This window comes from Pristiophorus japonicus, chromosome 6, assembly GCF_044704955.1.
Source record: "Pristiophorus japonicus isolate sPriJap1 chromosome 6, sPriJap1.hap1, whole genome shotgun sequence".
NCBI classification, from domain to species: Eukaryota; Metazoa; Chordata; class Chondrichthyes; family Pristiophoridae; genus Pristiophorus; species Pristiophorus japonicus.
This window is the reverse complement of record NC_091982.1, coordinates 160,086,027-160,102,408: the sequence shown is the minus strand read 5'-3', so window position 1 is coordinate 160,102,408 and position 16,382 is coordinate 160,086,027. Positions and strand designations below refer to the sequence as shown.

The following is a 16,382-nucleotide window of genomic DNA, read 5'->3' as shown; positions in this document are numbered from 1 at the left end:
TGCTGAGGACATGATTTAACTCGAGTTGTTGAGGTAAGAAGACTGCTAAAGTGCTTTCGAATCACAGCTGCATCACTCATTGCCTCATTAATTACACTGCCCTGCCCCACTGCCCTGCACTGCCCCATTGCCCTGCACTGCCCCATTGCCCTGCATTGCCCTGCCCTGTCCCATTGCCCTGCACTGCCCTGTCCCATTGCCCTGCACTCACTGCACCACATTTCCCTAAACCGCCTTCTCTTCATGCTCACACACTCAATACTACTACAACCCTCACTTACTCACAGCTCGCACAGAGACTGTCAGCTATTCCATCATGACAGCCACATTCTCCAAACAACCTGAAGATTTTCACTAACACACTTCCCTCTTTCTTGCACTACATGGTCACACACAATAACAGGATGTCGCCGGAGGAGGAAAGAGCCCAACTGCACACTCTTTCCCCGCCCCCCCCACCCCCCCCGGCCGAAGAGAGCGTAATGGCAATCATGGGAAAGGCCAGAGGGGGGCGATGCTGGAGGAGATGATGTTTAGGGTTTCTTTATACCTCATCCTCTTTGTCTATTCTGACTTCTCCCTCACACCACACACTCTGTATAACAAGCTGCACATGCCTTCACCACCCACATGTCTCTCTGCTCTCCCTCACACCACAACCTAACCCTTGTTTCTTTCTTTCATTTCAGCTGCTGAGAATGTCTGCCCCTCAGTGAGTGGAGGAAGACCGTGGTGGGGGGGAGGGGGGTAAGGATGGTGGGTGAGGGTGAGAGGGGGGTGGGTGAGGGTGGGAGGGGGGGTGGATGAGGGGGGGAGGGGTGGGTGAGAGGGGATGAGGGGGGTGGGTGAGGGTGGGAGGGGGGTGGGTGAGAGGGGATGAGGGTGGGTGAGGGTGGGAGGGGTTAAGGGTGGGTGAGGGTGGGAGGGGGGTGGGTGAGGGTGGGAGGGGGGTAAGGGTGGGTGAGGGAGGGAGGGGGGTGGGTGGGAGGGGGGTAAGGGTGGGTGAGGGTGGGTGGGAGGGGGGTAAGGGTGGATGAGGGTGGGTGGGAGGGGGGGTAAGGGTGCGTGAGGGTGGGAGGGGGGTGGGTGAGAGGGGGTGAGGGAGGGGTGGGGGAAAGGAGTTGGGGGAGGCGGGGAGCAGTGATCCTGAAGATGCACCATCACTTGATCTGACTCTTCCAAGCACCAGCTCAGATACTGACACTATGCAGTCTTTAGAGGTTTTGTTGGAGGAAGGATTTGCACATGGTGACTGAACGGACAGAGGGCCAGGGCAGGTGGATTAAACACAGATGCCAGCTCGATGGAGGACGAGGTCACAAACTAGTTCTGTTGCTGTGGACTCAGATGCTGACTTCGAGGGCCCAGGCTACCGAGAAGGCTCATGGATATACACCAAGAAATGCTCGGTGTACTGGGCAAACTGCTTGTGCACCTCCAACTTGTCTCGAGGCGTCGTGTAGAATATGGAGAGTGGAGGCCATTTGTCCAACATGGCAGGCAGCTCCACAAACACCGCCGTGGAACCCACCATGATGGAGCATCTTATGACCACTCTGACAGATTCCACATGGAAGCTCACAGACAGCTGCCTTCTTGCCTTTGGGGCCCACTGTTGAAAGGAGCTTCCAGGGCGTCATATCACTCCAGTACTCCATTCCCCAGCAGAGCCTGAGGAGTGCTGAGGCCTCACCCCAGGAACATAGCCTTGGCTCCATGGGAGAGACACCTGCTGTCCTCGCTCAAGGTGACAGCGGGCTGCTCCCCCGATAGACTCTCTGCCGGTGCCCTTGCTGGTGACACTCAGCCAGCCCGCCAGACTGCTCAGCCCATGCTAGGATGCTGCAGTCTGTGGCCGGGGCCTCTGGGTCCAGAGCTGCTCGAGATCGTCCTCCAATATCAGCAACCTTCAAACCTAAATTGTAGCTACTGGGGAAGCACCTTGTAGAAGCGCCAGGTTAGGAAAATGAGCACACAAGACGGGCACTAGGGGATTGCACAAGGGTAATTAGTCAATGTTTTTGTCAATGCTGATGTGATTTGTTAAATTTATTTTTTGATCTGAATTGGGTGTTGGTATTTGTCTTTGTAGTGAAGTAAGGGCCAGACCTATAAGTTTGGAGTGAATTATCCTCAGGTAAGCGTACCTAGATGCTGCGATAAGCTTGTACAGAGCTGTTACTTTCTGTGAAATGTGAAAGAATGACTATCATGGAGAATTTTAAAATGCCACAGGGTACAGAAGAGATGGATACACCTGTTGTAACATTGAGGCACAAAAATAGAAATCTTCAGGGCTTTACCCAGTGAGTTGCTATCCCACAGTACATTACATATTCCTTTCCCATTGCAGGTGGGTTTGAATAACCAGACTGCACAATGCTGAAGACTCGCTGCTGCTTAACATTTCTCATGGCTGCTTGTTTTATCGGCGTGTCCAGCTACTCAGGTCAGTGTGAGATATGAATACTTCTGCTATGGTATTGTAGAGATGGCACACGCCCTAGAGATGGATGGCAACCTGTCCTGGTACAGATGGTACACTGTTCTGGTACAAATGGCACACTGAACCAGGTACAGATGGTACACTGAACCTGGTACAGTGTCCCATCTGTACCAGGTTCAGTGTACCACTGTAACAGGTTCAGTGCGCCATCTGTACCAGGACAGTATACCATCTGTACGACGTTCAGTGTACCATCTGTACCAGGACAACCTGATACAGTGGTACACTGATCCTGGTACAGATGGTATACTGTCCTGGTACAGATGATATACTGTCCTGGTACAGATGGCACACTAAACCTGGTACAGTTGGTACACTGATCCTGGTACAGTTGGTACACTGATCCTGGTACAGATGGTACACTGTCCTGGTACAGATGGTACTCTGTCCTGGTACAGATGGCACACTAAACCTGGTGCAGTTGGTACACTGATCCTGGTACAGATGTTACACTGTCCTGATACAGATGGTATACTGTCCTGGTACAGATGATACGCGAACCTGGTACAGATGGTACACTGTCCAGGTACAAATGGTACACTGAACCTGGTACAGATGGTACACCGAACGTGGTACAGATGGTATCCTGACCTGGTACATATGGCACACTGAACCTGGTACAGTTGGCACACTGATCCTGGTACAGATGGTACACTGACCCTGGTACAGATGGTACACTGTCCAGGTACAAATGGTATACTGTCCTGGTACAGATGGCACACTGAACCTGGTACAGATGGTATACTGAATGTGATACAGATGGTACACTGTTCTGGTACCTTTCACAACTTGCTGTCACATTTGATCCCGAAATGAGATTCCGACCAAATATCTGCTCCACCTCTGTAACATCGCCTGCCTCAGCTCATGTGCTGCTGAAACCCTCATTCATGTTTTTATTACCTCTAGACTTGACTATTTCAATGCTCTCTTGGCCAACCTTCCACCCTGCATAAACTTGTGCTCATCCAAAACTCTGCTGCCCGTATCTTAACTTGCTCCAAATCTCGTTCACCCATCATCCCTGTGCTTACTGACCTGCACTGACTCCCAGTCCAACATCGCCTCCATTCTCAACCTTGTTCTCAAATCCCTCCATGGCCTTGCCCCTCCCTAACTCTCTAACTTTCTCCAGCCCTACAGATATCTCATCTCAGGGTCAAATGCGATAGCAAGTTGTGAACGGTACCAGGACAGTATACCATCTGTACCAAGTTCAGTGTGCCATTTGTACCAGGACAGTATACCATCTGTACCAGGTTCAGTGTGCCATTTGTACCAGGTTCAGTGCAGCATCTGTACCAGGACAGTATACCATCTGCACCAGGTTCAGTGCGCCATCTGTACCACGTTCAGTGCGCCATCTGTATCAGGACAGTATACCATCTGTACCACGTTCAGTGTACCATCTGTACCAGGGAATGTTGCATCTTCACCAGGATAGTGTACCGTCTGTACCAGGACAGTGTACCGTCTGTACCAGAGAATGTTGCATCTGTACCAGGTTCAGTGTACCGTCTGTCCCAGGGAATGTTGCATCTGTACCAGGAATGTTTACTGTCTATACCAGGACAGTGGACCATCTGTGGACAGTGGATAGCTTCCAGTGTCCCTGACGACTACGGGAAGCGCATCCACCTGCAGCACCTGACAGACCGCATTGCGACATTGGAGCTGCGGGTGGATTTACTCTGGAGCATCCACGATGCTGAGGATGTCGTGAATAGCACACTTAGTGAGTTGGCCACACCACAGGTAAAGGGTACACAGCCAGATAGGGGATGGGTGAGCAACAGGAAGGGCAGTGGAAGGAAGATGATGCAGGGGTCCCCTGCGGTCATCCCCCTGCAAAACAGATACACCGCTTTGGGTACTGTTGAGGGGATGACCCATCAGGGAAGAGCAGCAGCAGTCAAGTTCATGGCACCGTGGGTGGCTCTGCTGCACAGGAGGGCAGGAAAAAGAGTGGGAGAGCTATAGTGGTAGAGGATTCTATTGCAAGGGGAATAGATAGACGTTTCTGCAGCGGCAACTGAGACTCCAGGATGGTATGTTGCCTCCCTGGTGCAAGGGTCAAGGATGTCTCGGAGCGGGTACAGGGCATTTTGAAGGGGGAGGGTGAACAGCCAGTTGTTGTGGTGCATATAGGTACCAACGATATAGGTAAAAAAACAGAATGAGGTCCTACAAGACGAATTTAGGGAACTAGGAGCTAAATTAAAAAGTAGGACCTCAAAAGTAGTAATCTCAGAATTTCTACCAGTGTCACGTGGTAGTCAGAGTAGGAATCGCAAGATAGCTCAGATGAATACGTGGCTTGAGGAGTGATGCAGAAGGGAGGGATTCAAATTCTTGGGACATTGGAACCGGTTCTGGGGGAGATGGGACCAGTACAAACCGGACGGTCTGCACCTGGGCAGGACTGGAACCAATGTCCTAGGGGGAGTGTTTGCTAGTGCTGTTGGGGAGGGGTTACACTAATATGGCAGGGGGATGGGAATCTATGCAGGGAGACAGAGGGAAGTAGAATGGGGGCAGAAGTAAAAGATAGAAAGAAGAAAAGTAAAAGTGGAGGGCAGAGAAACCTAATGCAAAAAGGGCCACATTACAGCAAAATTCTAAAGGGGCAAAGTGTGTTAAAAAGACAAGCCTGAAGGCTCTGTGCCTCAATGCGAGGAGTATTCGGAATAAGGTGGACGAATTAACTGCGCAGATAGCAGTTAACAGAAATTATGTAACAGGCATCACGGAGACATGGCTCCAGGGTGACCAAGGCTGGGAACTCAACATCCAGGGGTATTCAACATTTAGGAAGGATAGACAGAAAGGAAAAGGAGGTGGGCTGGCATTGCTGGTTAAAGAGGAAATTAATGCAATAGTAAGGAAGGACATTAGCTTGGATGATGTGGAATCGGTATGGGTGGAGCTACGGAATACCAAATGGCAGAAAATGTTAGTGGGAGTTGTGTACAGTCCACCAAACAGTAGTAGTGAGGTTGGGGACAGTATCAAACAAGAAATTAGGGATGCATGTAATAAAGGTACAGCAGTTATCATGGGCGACTTTGATCTACATATTGATTGGGCGAACTAAACTGGTAGCAATGCGGTGGAGGAGGATTTCCTGGAGTGTATTAGGGATGGTTTTCTAGATCAATATGTCGAGGAACCAACTAGTTGCAGATAGTACACTGACCCGCAGACAGCAGTTTTAATGATTCCTTATTTCATATTTCAGTGTTTTTATCACAGAAAGCTGCCACTGATGTCTTAAGAATTAGGAAACGGGCAAATTCCATATTTGAAGAAATGAAGTCTGGAAATTTGGAGAGAGAATGTAATGAAGAAATCTGTGTATTCGAGGAGGTAAACGAGGCTTTCCATTCGATGGATGATGCTGTGAGTATCCTGCAATTAGCTGAGCATGCAGGCTCCTTCAATAAGGTTTTCATGAGGCACCAGCACATAATGTTAGTAGCAATTTCCTGATATCCCATAATTGCTTCAATCTTTGAACTTCATGGACATAGAAGATCGAGAGAAAGATATCTTGTCTCTATCTCTCTCTCTCTTGGATCCCAATATAATATGCAGAAAAGCAATGGTGTAATATCAAAGCATTGGTAAAATTGGCAGTGTTGTCAATGCCGCAGAGCTTTCTTGAGAATGAGTTTGGCAAATGGTTTTCTTTTTAGTGAGAGAGAAATCTAGGTCAGCAAATTGCAGCCCCCATTTATAGTAATGTCTGCACAAGTGAAGTGTGGTTTATGTCTAGCATCAAATGTGTATTAACAAATGGAGAAAGCTGCTTAAGATGGTGAGTAGCAGTGCCATTCAGAGCATGAATGTCAGAGATTGAAATTCTCCAGGCTCTATAATGAGTTACTTGATCTTAGTCAGGCAGCAGTAGGTGTGCTACAGTTGGCTTCAGCTGCACTGGGTAAGAGATGGAATTAACTCGGTTCCTGCTGATGGTCATTATTACAGTGGCCTCTTTTGGGAATTGAATGTGTCTGGATAGTGGGGGACAACATCGGCGTGAAATAGCCTTCCAACACGTTGTCTAAGCCAGAAATGTCCAAAGTTCAGTGAGTAGGTACCTTGGAGTCTTGGTGCATACCATAGAGCCTCTACATTCAGTGGGTTAGAGACTATGGGCAAGATTTCCCTCCACTCTCCCACCGGGAAAAATTCATCTGGGGGAGCTACTGCTACGTGCCCACCTAGACCTCATTTTGCCTCAAATCCGGCACATGTAAATGCCAGTGGGAATGCAGGCTGAAGAACAGACATATGCCAGGACATACCAGCTCAGGTGCTGATTTGCGGTCACTGCACTGTGCAGTGCTGTAAAGCTTAGGTCCCTGCAGGTGCTGGGAAGGATCCCAGGATACAGGGTCTTGCAATGGAAAACAAGGCAAGGAAGTGGGGATAGTGCAGGAATTGCTTAATTTAGTAAATCTTGACTGAAGTTCCCTCATCGTCTGCCAATACTCTCTCCAGGAAAATTGCTAAACATGTGGCCTGGTAGGGCTGTTCAGAGTGTACTTCAAACCTGTCCTCTTATCTATCATGTCTTTATATCTCTTTTTACATTTCAAGTCATGCATGCAACAGACATATGTATTGTTTCTATAAATGGGCTGGTTACAACCAGAATCTAGTCGGATGAGATTTATTTGGCTAATATTTCGGATGATGATGGTGATGGATGTAAATTTCTCTCTGTTAATAGACAGGACTCATTATCTATCATTACTGCCACCATTAACAGAGTTTCATGCAAAAAGAAAATCACACTAGGTTTTGTTTCAGGCCTTACCAGTAACAGTTTCCCTGATAGTGGTGGGGTTGCTGTTCACATCCCATCTACTTGAGTGAAAAAAACCATTAATATTCTAATTACCCGCCTATTCTGACGGGGGTCAGTAACTTCCTTAAAATAACATGCTGAGGATGAAAGGACTTGGGTCTGAACTGGGAAAAGGCAACATGGAAAAATATAAGTGTGACTGACTTTCCGTATTCTGTACTCCTTTGCTTCACCCAGTTGTTTTTCACACCATGGCAGTGAGATGGGACTCCATGGGTAGTAACATACTGACATTGTAATCACCAGAGACCCAGTTAAAAGACTCTGAAAAGGACACTAAGAGTTTGGACTTTCTATTATTTCTGGAAAAGGTCTTAAAGTATTGAATAAGCCCAAGTATGTTTTGTGGTAGCCATTTTAGTTCTGTAAAATTTTAAATATATAAATACATTTAAATACTAATTTTAGTCCGAACATTTAGGTGTGGCAGCAAGCTGCTTTTAGTGTGGCATTTTACGTCTTGACGATAATTTAAATCAAGTTATAAAACACAGATTAGATTCTGAAGAAGGTGGAAGTTGTAGAATATAGGTAAATGGAGTTCGTGGTGATTTAATTGGCACATTCAAAAATATGAGAAGCACTAAAAATTGTTCACTATGGTGAAGGGTCCAAATTTTCGGGAACATAAAATGAGGGATAAGGTGAAGAAGCTAGATTTAGGTGGGAATTGAGAGATATGGTGAGAAGGTGGGATTGATGGATGTGGTGAGAAAGTGGATGGGTGGGATTGAGGGATATGGGATATGGTGATAAATGGGATAGGTCGGATTGAGGGATAGGATGATAAATTCGGTAGGTGGAATTGGGGAGATGGGAATAATCCATAAAAAGGGACATGCCTTTTGCACCTGATGGGCTCTTTTCTGTATCTAACTGTTCCTCTGTTCCTGTTATAAGGTGTGCAGTGTAGTAGCTTTACATTTTGTTGTATGAATACTGCATCTGAAATTCCAGTATTTTACTGCTGTTGCATCTAATCAGCTGTGTACTTTTTTTTTGACAGCTAATATTTTGGAACAAGTATGTTGGTAAGTCGACCATTCTCTGTCAAACTGTAGCCTAGGAGGAGGAAGAAGAAAGGATAAGTAATAACAAAAAAAAATAAGAATGTTTGCCATCAGTATTTTCATTCTACTTTCTGAGCTTTGTAACATAGCTATTTCTTTCAAGGTGGGTTAAAGAAGTTTTACAACTGGCTTTGTCAGTAATGTGACGTGTTTCTGCCCTCGCCATTCCGTGTTCTGCAGACTTTCAGTATCGCATACAAATAGAACAACGGAATGGTCCAGCACAGAAACAAGCCATTCTGCCCATCAAATCTGTGCCTGTGTTTTCCTCCATGTGAGCTAGTCTAATCCCACTCTTCTGCTCGGCCCCCTCCATTCCCTTCAATATTCCTCTTTTTTAATGATGTGCACAGCACCAGAATGTAAATTTCTTAACAGTATACAAGTGGACTTTCTGTTCTGCAGTTTCCACCAGCTAATCCTCAACAGAGATGAGGGGAACTTGCTGAGCAAGAGACGCCAATTCCTTACTAATGGGCCATTTCCATTATGTGGAATTTCACTGTCAAGTTATTGCATTGTGTAATTATTTTACAGTTTTCTTATTCCAGTGTGTGATGATTATATCATATGCTAAGAATGTGGTGGTTGAAATCTAGCTGCGTGACATTAGTAAAGGATGCAGTAAAGCACTATTGTGAAATTATTTGCTCTGCTGTTTTAATGAAAATATCAGCCAATTTATTTTAAATTGGCAAAGGCTTTGCATCAAATGTTTTACATTCCTATTGCTAATATCACACAGTGCATTATCCAATGGGTTTTACTTCTTAACATTATTTTAGAACATAAGAACAGAAGAGATAGGAGCAGAAGTAGGCCATTCGGCCCTTCGAGCCCGCTCTGTCATTCAATGAGATCATGACAGATCTTCGACCTCAACTCCACCTTCCCGCAATATCGCCATATCCGTTGATTCCCTTAGTATCCAAAAATCTATCGATCTCTGTCTTGAATATACTCAACGACTGAGCAACCACAGCCCTCTGGGGTAAAGAATTCCAAAGATTCACCACCCTCTGAGATTTTTCTTCATCTCATTTCTAAATGGCTGATCCCCTATTCTGAGACTGTGACCCCTGTGTTCTAGACTTTCCAGCTGGGGAAACATTCTTCCAACATCTTCCCTTAAGAATTTTATATGTTTCAATGAGATTTCTTCTCATTCTTCGAAAATCTAGGGAATATAGGCCTAGTCTACTTAATTTCTCCTCATAGGACAACCCCCTTAGCCCAAGAATCAGTCTAGTGCACTCCCTCTGAGGCAAGTATATCCTACCTTCGGTAAGGAGACCAAAACTGTATACAATACTCCTTGTGTGATCTCACCAAGGCTCTATATAATTGCAGTAAGACATATTTACTCTTATACTCCAATCTCTTCGTAATAAAGGCCAACATACAATTTGCTTTCCTAATTGCTTGCTGTACCTGCATGTTAACTTTTTGTGATTCACGTACAAGGACACCCAGGTCCCTCTGAATACCAACAGTTCCCAATTTCCCAGCTTTTAAAAAAAATTCTGCTTTTCTATTTTTCCTACCAAAGTGAATAACTTCATATTTCTCCATATAATATTTCCATTGAATCTGTCTATATCCCTTTGCAGCCTATTTGCATCCTCCTCAAAGCTTACTTTCCCACCTAGCTTTGTAGCATCAGCAAACTTGGACAAGCGAACACGCGGTTCCTTCATCTAAGTCATTGATATTGATTGTAAATAGCTGAGGCCCAAGCACTTGATCCTTGCGACACCCCACTAGTTACAGCCTGCCAACCTGAAAATGACCCGTTTATTCCTACTCTCTGTTTGCTGTCCATTAACTAATCCTCAATCCACACTAATATATCACCCCCAATTCTATGAGCCCTAATTTTATGTAATAAACTCTTGTGTGGCACCTTATCGAATGTTTTGAAAATCCAAATATACGACAACTACTAGTTCCCCCTTATCTATCCTGTTAGTTACAACATCAATAAACTCTAACAGATATTTTAAACACAATTTCCCTTTCACAAATCCATGTTTACTCTGCCCAATCATGTTATGATTTTCTAAGTACCCTGTTACCATATCCCTAATAACAGATTCTAGCATTTCCCTATTACTGATGTCAGGCTTACTGGTCTATAATTCCCTGTTTTCTCTTGGCCTCCTTTCTTGAATAGCGGTGTTACATTTGCTACCTTCCAATCTGTGGGACCATTTTAAAATCTAGGGAATTCTGGAAGATCAAAACCAATGCTTCCACTGTCTCTGTAGCCACCTCTTTTAAAATGCTAGAATGTAAGCCATCAGGTCATGGGGATTTGTCGGCTTTTAGTCCCATTAATATCGCCAGTACTATTTCTTTACGGATTATCATTTCTTTAAGTTCCTCCTTCTCACTGGACGCTTGGTTCGCCACTATTTCCAGAATGTTGTTGTGTCTTCTACTGTGAACACAGATACAAAGTATTTGTTTAATATCTCTGCTATTTTCTTATTCCCCATTATATTTTCTCCTGGCTCTGCCTGTAAGGGATCCACATTTACTTTTGTTAATCTCTTCCTTTTTACATACCCATAGAAGATTTTGCAATCTGTTTTTGTGCCTCTTGATAGATTACTCTCACTCTATTTTCTCTTTCAGTATCAATCTCATGATCATCCTTTGCTGAATTCTAAAATCCTTCTAATCGTCAGGCTTCCTACTCTTTTTGGCAACATTATAAGCTTCTTCCTTTAATCTAATACTATCTTTAACTGCTCTTCTTAGCCACAGTTGGACCACTTTTCCTGTGGAGTTTTTATTCCATAAAGGAAATGTATATTTTCAGCAAGTTACAAATTATTTATTTAAATGTTTGTATCATTCACTCGAATTCTCCAATCTACCTTAGCCAACTTGCCCCTCATACCTATGCAGTTTTCTTTGTTCAGATTTAAGACGCTAGTATTGTATTTAACTAAATCACTCACAAACGCAGTATAAATTATATAATATCATGATCATTGCTTCCCAGAGGCTCCTTTTGTCATGTATATAACCATCATGTAACGGTAATCTTCTTGTAACTGTAATCTGTATAGAAACATAGAAACAGAGAAAAATAGGTGCAGGAGTAGGCCATTCGGCCCTTCGAGCCTGCACCGCCATTCAATAAGATCATGGCTGATCATTCCTTCAGTACCCCTTTCCTGCTTTCTCTCCATACCCCTTGATCCCCTTAACCATAAGAGCCATATCTAACTCCCTCTTGAATATATCCAGTGAACTGGCATCGACAACTCTCTGCGGCAGGGAATTCCACAGGTTAACAACTCTCTGAGTGAAGAAGTTTCTCCTCATCTCAGACCTAAATGGCCTACCCCTTATGTATGGGACAATATGTATGAGTATAAAGGGGCTGCAGGAGGGGTCAAAACTAAAAATCAGGGTTTAAAAACTAGTATTAAAACACTCTACCTAAACGCACGCAGCATTCGAAAGAAAGTAAATGAGTTGATGGCACAAATCATTACTAATGGGTATGATTTGGTGGCCATTACAGAAACGTGGTTGCAGGGTGGCCAAGACTGGGAATTAAACATACAGGGGTATCTGACAATTCAGAAGGATAGACAAGAAGGGAAAAGAGGTGGGCTAGCTCTGTTAATAAAGGATGATATCAAGGCAGTTGTGAGAGATGATATTGGCTCGAATGAACAAAATGTTGAATCATTGTGGGTGGAGATTAGAGATAGTAAGGGGAAAAAGTCACTGGTGGGCGTAGTTTATAGGCCCCCAAATAATAACTTCACAGTGGGGCGGACAATAATCAAGGGAATAATGGAGGCATGTGAAAAAGGAACGGCAGTAATCATGGGGGATTTTAACCTACATATTGATTGGTCAAATCAAATCGCACGGGGTAGCCTTGAGAAGGAATTCATAGAATGCATACGGGATTGTTTCTTAGAACAGTATGTTACAGAACCTACAAGGGAGAAAGCCATCTTAGATCTGATCCTGTGTAATGAGACAGGAATAATAAACGATCTCCTAGTAAAAGATCCTCTCGGAATGAGTGATCACAGTATGGTTGAATTTGTAATACAGATTGAGGGTGAGGAAGTAGTGTCTCAAACGAGCGTACTATGCTTAAACAAAGGGGACTACAGTGGGATGAGAGCAGAGTTGGCTAAAGTAGACTGGGAACACAGACTAAACGGTGGCACAATTGAGGAACAGTGCAGGACTTTTAAAGAGCTCTTTCATAGTGCTCAACAAAAATATATTCCAGTGAAAAAGAAGGGCGGTAAGAGAAAGGATAACCAGCCGTGGATAACCAAGGAAATAAAGGAGAGTATCAAATTAAAAACCAATGCATAGAAGGTGGCCAAGGTTAGTGGGAAACTAGAAGATTTGGAAAATTTTAAACGACAGCAAAGAATGACTAAGAAAGCAATAAAGAAAAGAAAGATAGATTACGAAAGTAAACTTGCGCAAAACATAAAAACAGATAGTAAAAGCTTTTACCGATATATAAAACGGAAGAGAGTGACGAAAGTAAATGTTGGTCCCTTAGAAGATGAGAAGGGGGATTTAATAATGGGAAATGTGGAAATGGCTGAGACCTTAAACAATTATTTTGCTTCGGTCTTCACAGTGGAAGACACAAAAACCATGCCAAAAATTGCTGGTCACGGGAATGTGGGAAGGGAGGACCTTGAGACAATCACTATCACTAGTGAGGTAGTGCTGGACAGGCTAATGGGACTCAAGGTAGACAAGTCCCCTGGTCCTGATGAAATGCATCCCAGGATATTAAAAGAGATGGCAGAAGTTATAGCAGATGCATTTGTTATAATCTACCAAAATTCTCTGGACTCTGGGGAGGTACCTTAAAAAAGGGGGCAGACAAAAGGCAGGTAACCATAGGCCGGTTAGTTTAACATCTGTAGTGGGGAAAATGCTTGAAGCTATCATTAAGGAAGAAATAGCGGGACATCTAGATAGGAATAGTGCAATCAAGCAGACGCAACATGGATTCATGAAGGGGAAATCATGTTTAACTAATTTACTGGAATTCTTTGAGGATATAACGAGCATGGTGGATAAAGGTGTACCGATGGATGTGGTGTATTTAGATTTCCAAAAGGCATTCGATAAGGTGCCACACAAAAGGTTACTGCAGAAGATAAAGGTACGCGGAGTCAGAGGAAATGTATTAGCATGGATAGAGAATTGGCTAGCTAACAGAAAGCAGAGAGTTGGGATAAATGGGTCCTTTTCGGGTTGGAAATCGGTGGTTAGTGGTGTGCCACAGGGATCGGTGCTGGGGCCACAACTGTTTACAGTATACATAGATGACCTGGAAGAGGGGACATGGTGTAGTGTAACAAAATTTGCAGATGACACAAAGATTAGTGGGAAAGCAGGTTGTGTAAAGGACACAGAGAGGCTGCAAAGAGATTTAGATAGGTTAAGCGAATGGGCTAAGGTTTGGCAGATGGAATACAATGTCGGAAAATGTGAGGTCCTCCACCTTGGAAAAAAAAACAGTAAAAGGGAATATTATTTGAATGGGGAGAAATTACAACATGCTGCGGTGCAGAGGGACCTGGGGGTCCTTGTGCATGAATCCCAAAAAGTTAGTTTGCAGGTGCAGCAGGTAATCAGGAAGGCGAATGTAATTTTGGCCTTCATTGCGAGAGGGATGGAGTACAAAAGCAGGGAGGTCCTGCTGCAACTGTACAGGGTATTGGTGAGGCCGCACCTTGAGTACTGCATGCAGTTTTGGTCACCTTACTTAAGGAAGGATATACTAGCCTTGGAGGGGGTACAGAGACGATTCACTAGGCTGATTCCGGAGATGAGGGGGTTACCTTATGATGATAGATTGAGTAGACTGGGTCTTTACTCGTTGGAGTTCAGAAGAATGAGCGGTGACCTTATAGAAACATTCAAAATAATGAAAGGGATAGACAAGATAGAGGCAAAGACGTTGTTTCCACTGGTTGGGGAGACTAGAACTAGCGGGCACAGCCTCAAAATACGGGGGAGCCAATTTAAAACCGAGTTGAGAAGGAATTTCTTCTCCCAGAGGGTTGTGAATCTGTGGAATTCTCTGCCCAAGGAAGCAGTTGAGGCTAGCTCATTGAATGTATTCAAATCACAGATAGACAGATTTTTAACCAATAAGGAAATTAAGGGTTATGGGGAGCGGGCGGGTAAGTGGAGCTGAGTCCACGGCCAGATCAGCCATGATCTTTTTCAATGGCGGAGCAGGCTCGAGGGGCTAGATGGCCTACTCCTGTTCCTAACTCTTATGTTCTTACGTTCTTATCCTAAGACTATGTCCCCTGGTTCTGGACTTCCCCAACATCGGGAACATTCTTCCCACATCTAACCTGTCCAGTCCCGTCAGAATCTTATATGTTTCTATAAGATCCCCTCTCATCCTTCTAAACTGCAGTGAATAAAGGCCCAGTTAATCCAGTCTGTCCTCATATGACAGCCCAGCCATCCTTGGAATCAATCTGGTGAAACCTTCGCTGCACTCCCTCAATAGCAAGAACGTCCTTCCTCAGACTAGGAGACCAAAACTAAACACAATATTCCAGGTGAGGCCTCACTAAGGCCCTGTACAACTGCAATAGGACCTCCCTGCTTCTATATTCAAATCCCCTAGCTATGAAGGCCAACATACCATTTGCCTTCTTCACCGCCTGCTGTACCTGCATGCCCACTTTCAGTGACTGATGAACCATGACACCCAGGTCTCGTTGCACCTCCCCTTTTCCTTGTCTGCCACCATTCAGATAATATTCTGCCTTCGTGTTTTTGCCCCCCAAAATGGATAACCTCACATTTATCCACATTATACTGCATCTGCCATGCATTTGCCCACTCACCTAACCTGTCCAAGTCACCCTGCAGCCTCTTAGCATCCTCCTCAAAGCTCACACCACCATTCAGTTTAGTGTCATCTGCAAACTTGGAGATATTAAAATCATAGAAACATAGAAAATACATGCAGGAGTAGGCCATTCGGCCGTTCGAGCCTGCACCGCCATTCAATGAGTTCATGGCTGAACATGCAACTTCAGTACCCCATTCCTGCTTTCTCGCCATACCCCTTGATCCCCCAAATAGTAAGGACTACATCTAACTCCTTTTTGAATATATTTAGTGAATTGGCCTCAACAACTTTCTGTGGTAGAGAATTCCACAGATTCACCACTCTCTGGATGAAGAAGTTTCTCCTCATCTCGGTCCTAAATGGCTTACCCCTTATCCTTAGACTGTGACCTCTGGTTCTGGACTTCCCCAACATTGGGAACATTCTTCCTGCATCTAACCTGTCTAAACCCGTCAGAATTTTAAACGTTTCTATGAGATCCCCTCTTATTCTTCTGAACTGCAGTGAATACAAGCCCAGTTGATCCAGTCTTCCTTGATATGTCAGTCCCGCCATCCCGGGAATCAGTCTGGTGAACCTTCGCTGCACTCCCTCAATAGCAAGAATGTCCTTCCTCAAGTTAGGAGACCAAAACTGTGCACAATACTCCAGGTGTGGCCTCACCAAGGCCCTGTACAACTGTAGTAACACCTCCCTACCCCTGTACTCAAATCCCCTCGCTGTGAAGGCCAACATGCCATTTGCTTTCTTAACCGCCTGCTGTACCTGCATGCCAACCTTCAATGACTGATGTAACATGACACCCAGGTCTCGTTGCACCTCCCCTTTTCCTAATCTGTCACCATTCAGATAATAGTCTGTCTCTCTGTTTTTACCACCAAAGTGGATAACCTCACATTTATCCACATTATACTTCATCTGCCATGCTTTTGTCCACTCACCTAACCTATCCAAGTCACTCTGCAGCCTCACAGCATCCTCCTCGCAGTTCACACTGCCATCCGCAAATTTGGAGATACTACATTTAATCACCTCATCTAA

At 44.6% G+C, this 16,382-nt stretch overlaps 1 protein-coding gene across 1 annotated transcript in view; it reads left to right on the top strand.

The window, feature by feature from the left end:
• proca (protein C (inactivator of coagulation factors Va and VIIIa), a) overlaps positions 1-16,382 on the top strand; it is a 105,753-nt gene that overhangs the window by 24,885 nt on the left and 64,486 nt on the right. The window contains exons 2-4 of the mRNA XM_070883346.1: positions 2,354-2,449; positions 5,745-5,905; positions 8,386-8,410. Coding sequence (XP_070739447.1) covers positions 2,380-2,449; positions 5,745-5,905; positions 8,386-8,410 — 256 coding nt within the window. The 5' untranslated portion in view covers positions 2,354-2,379. The remainder of the gene's footprint in view (positions 1-2,353; positions 2,450-5,744; positions 5,906-8,385; positions 8,411-16,382) is intronic.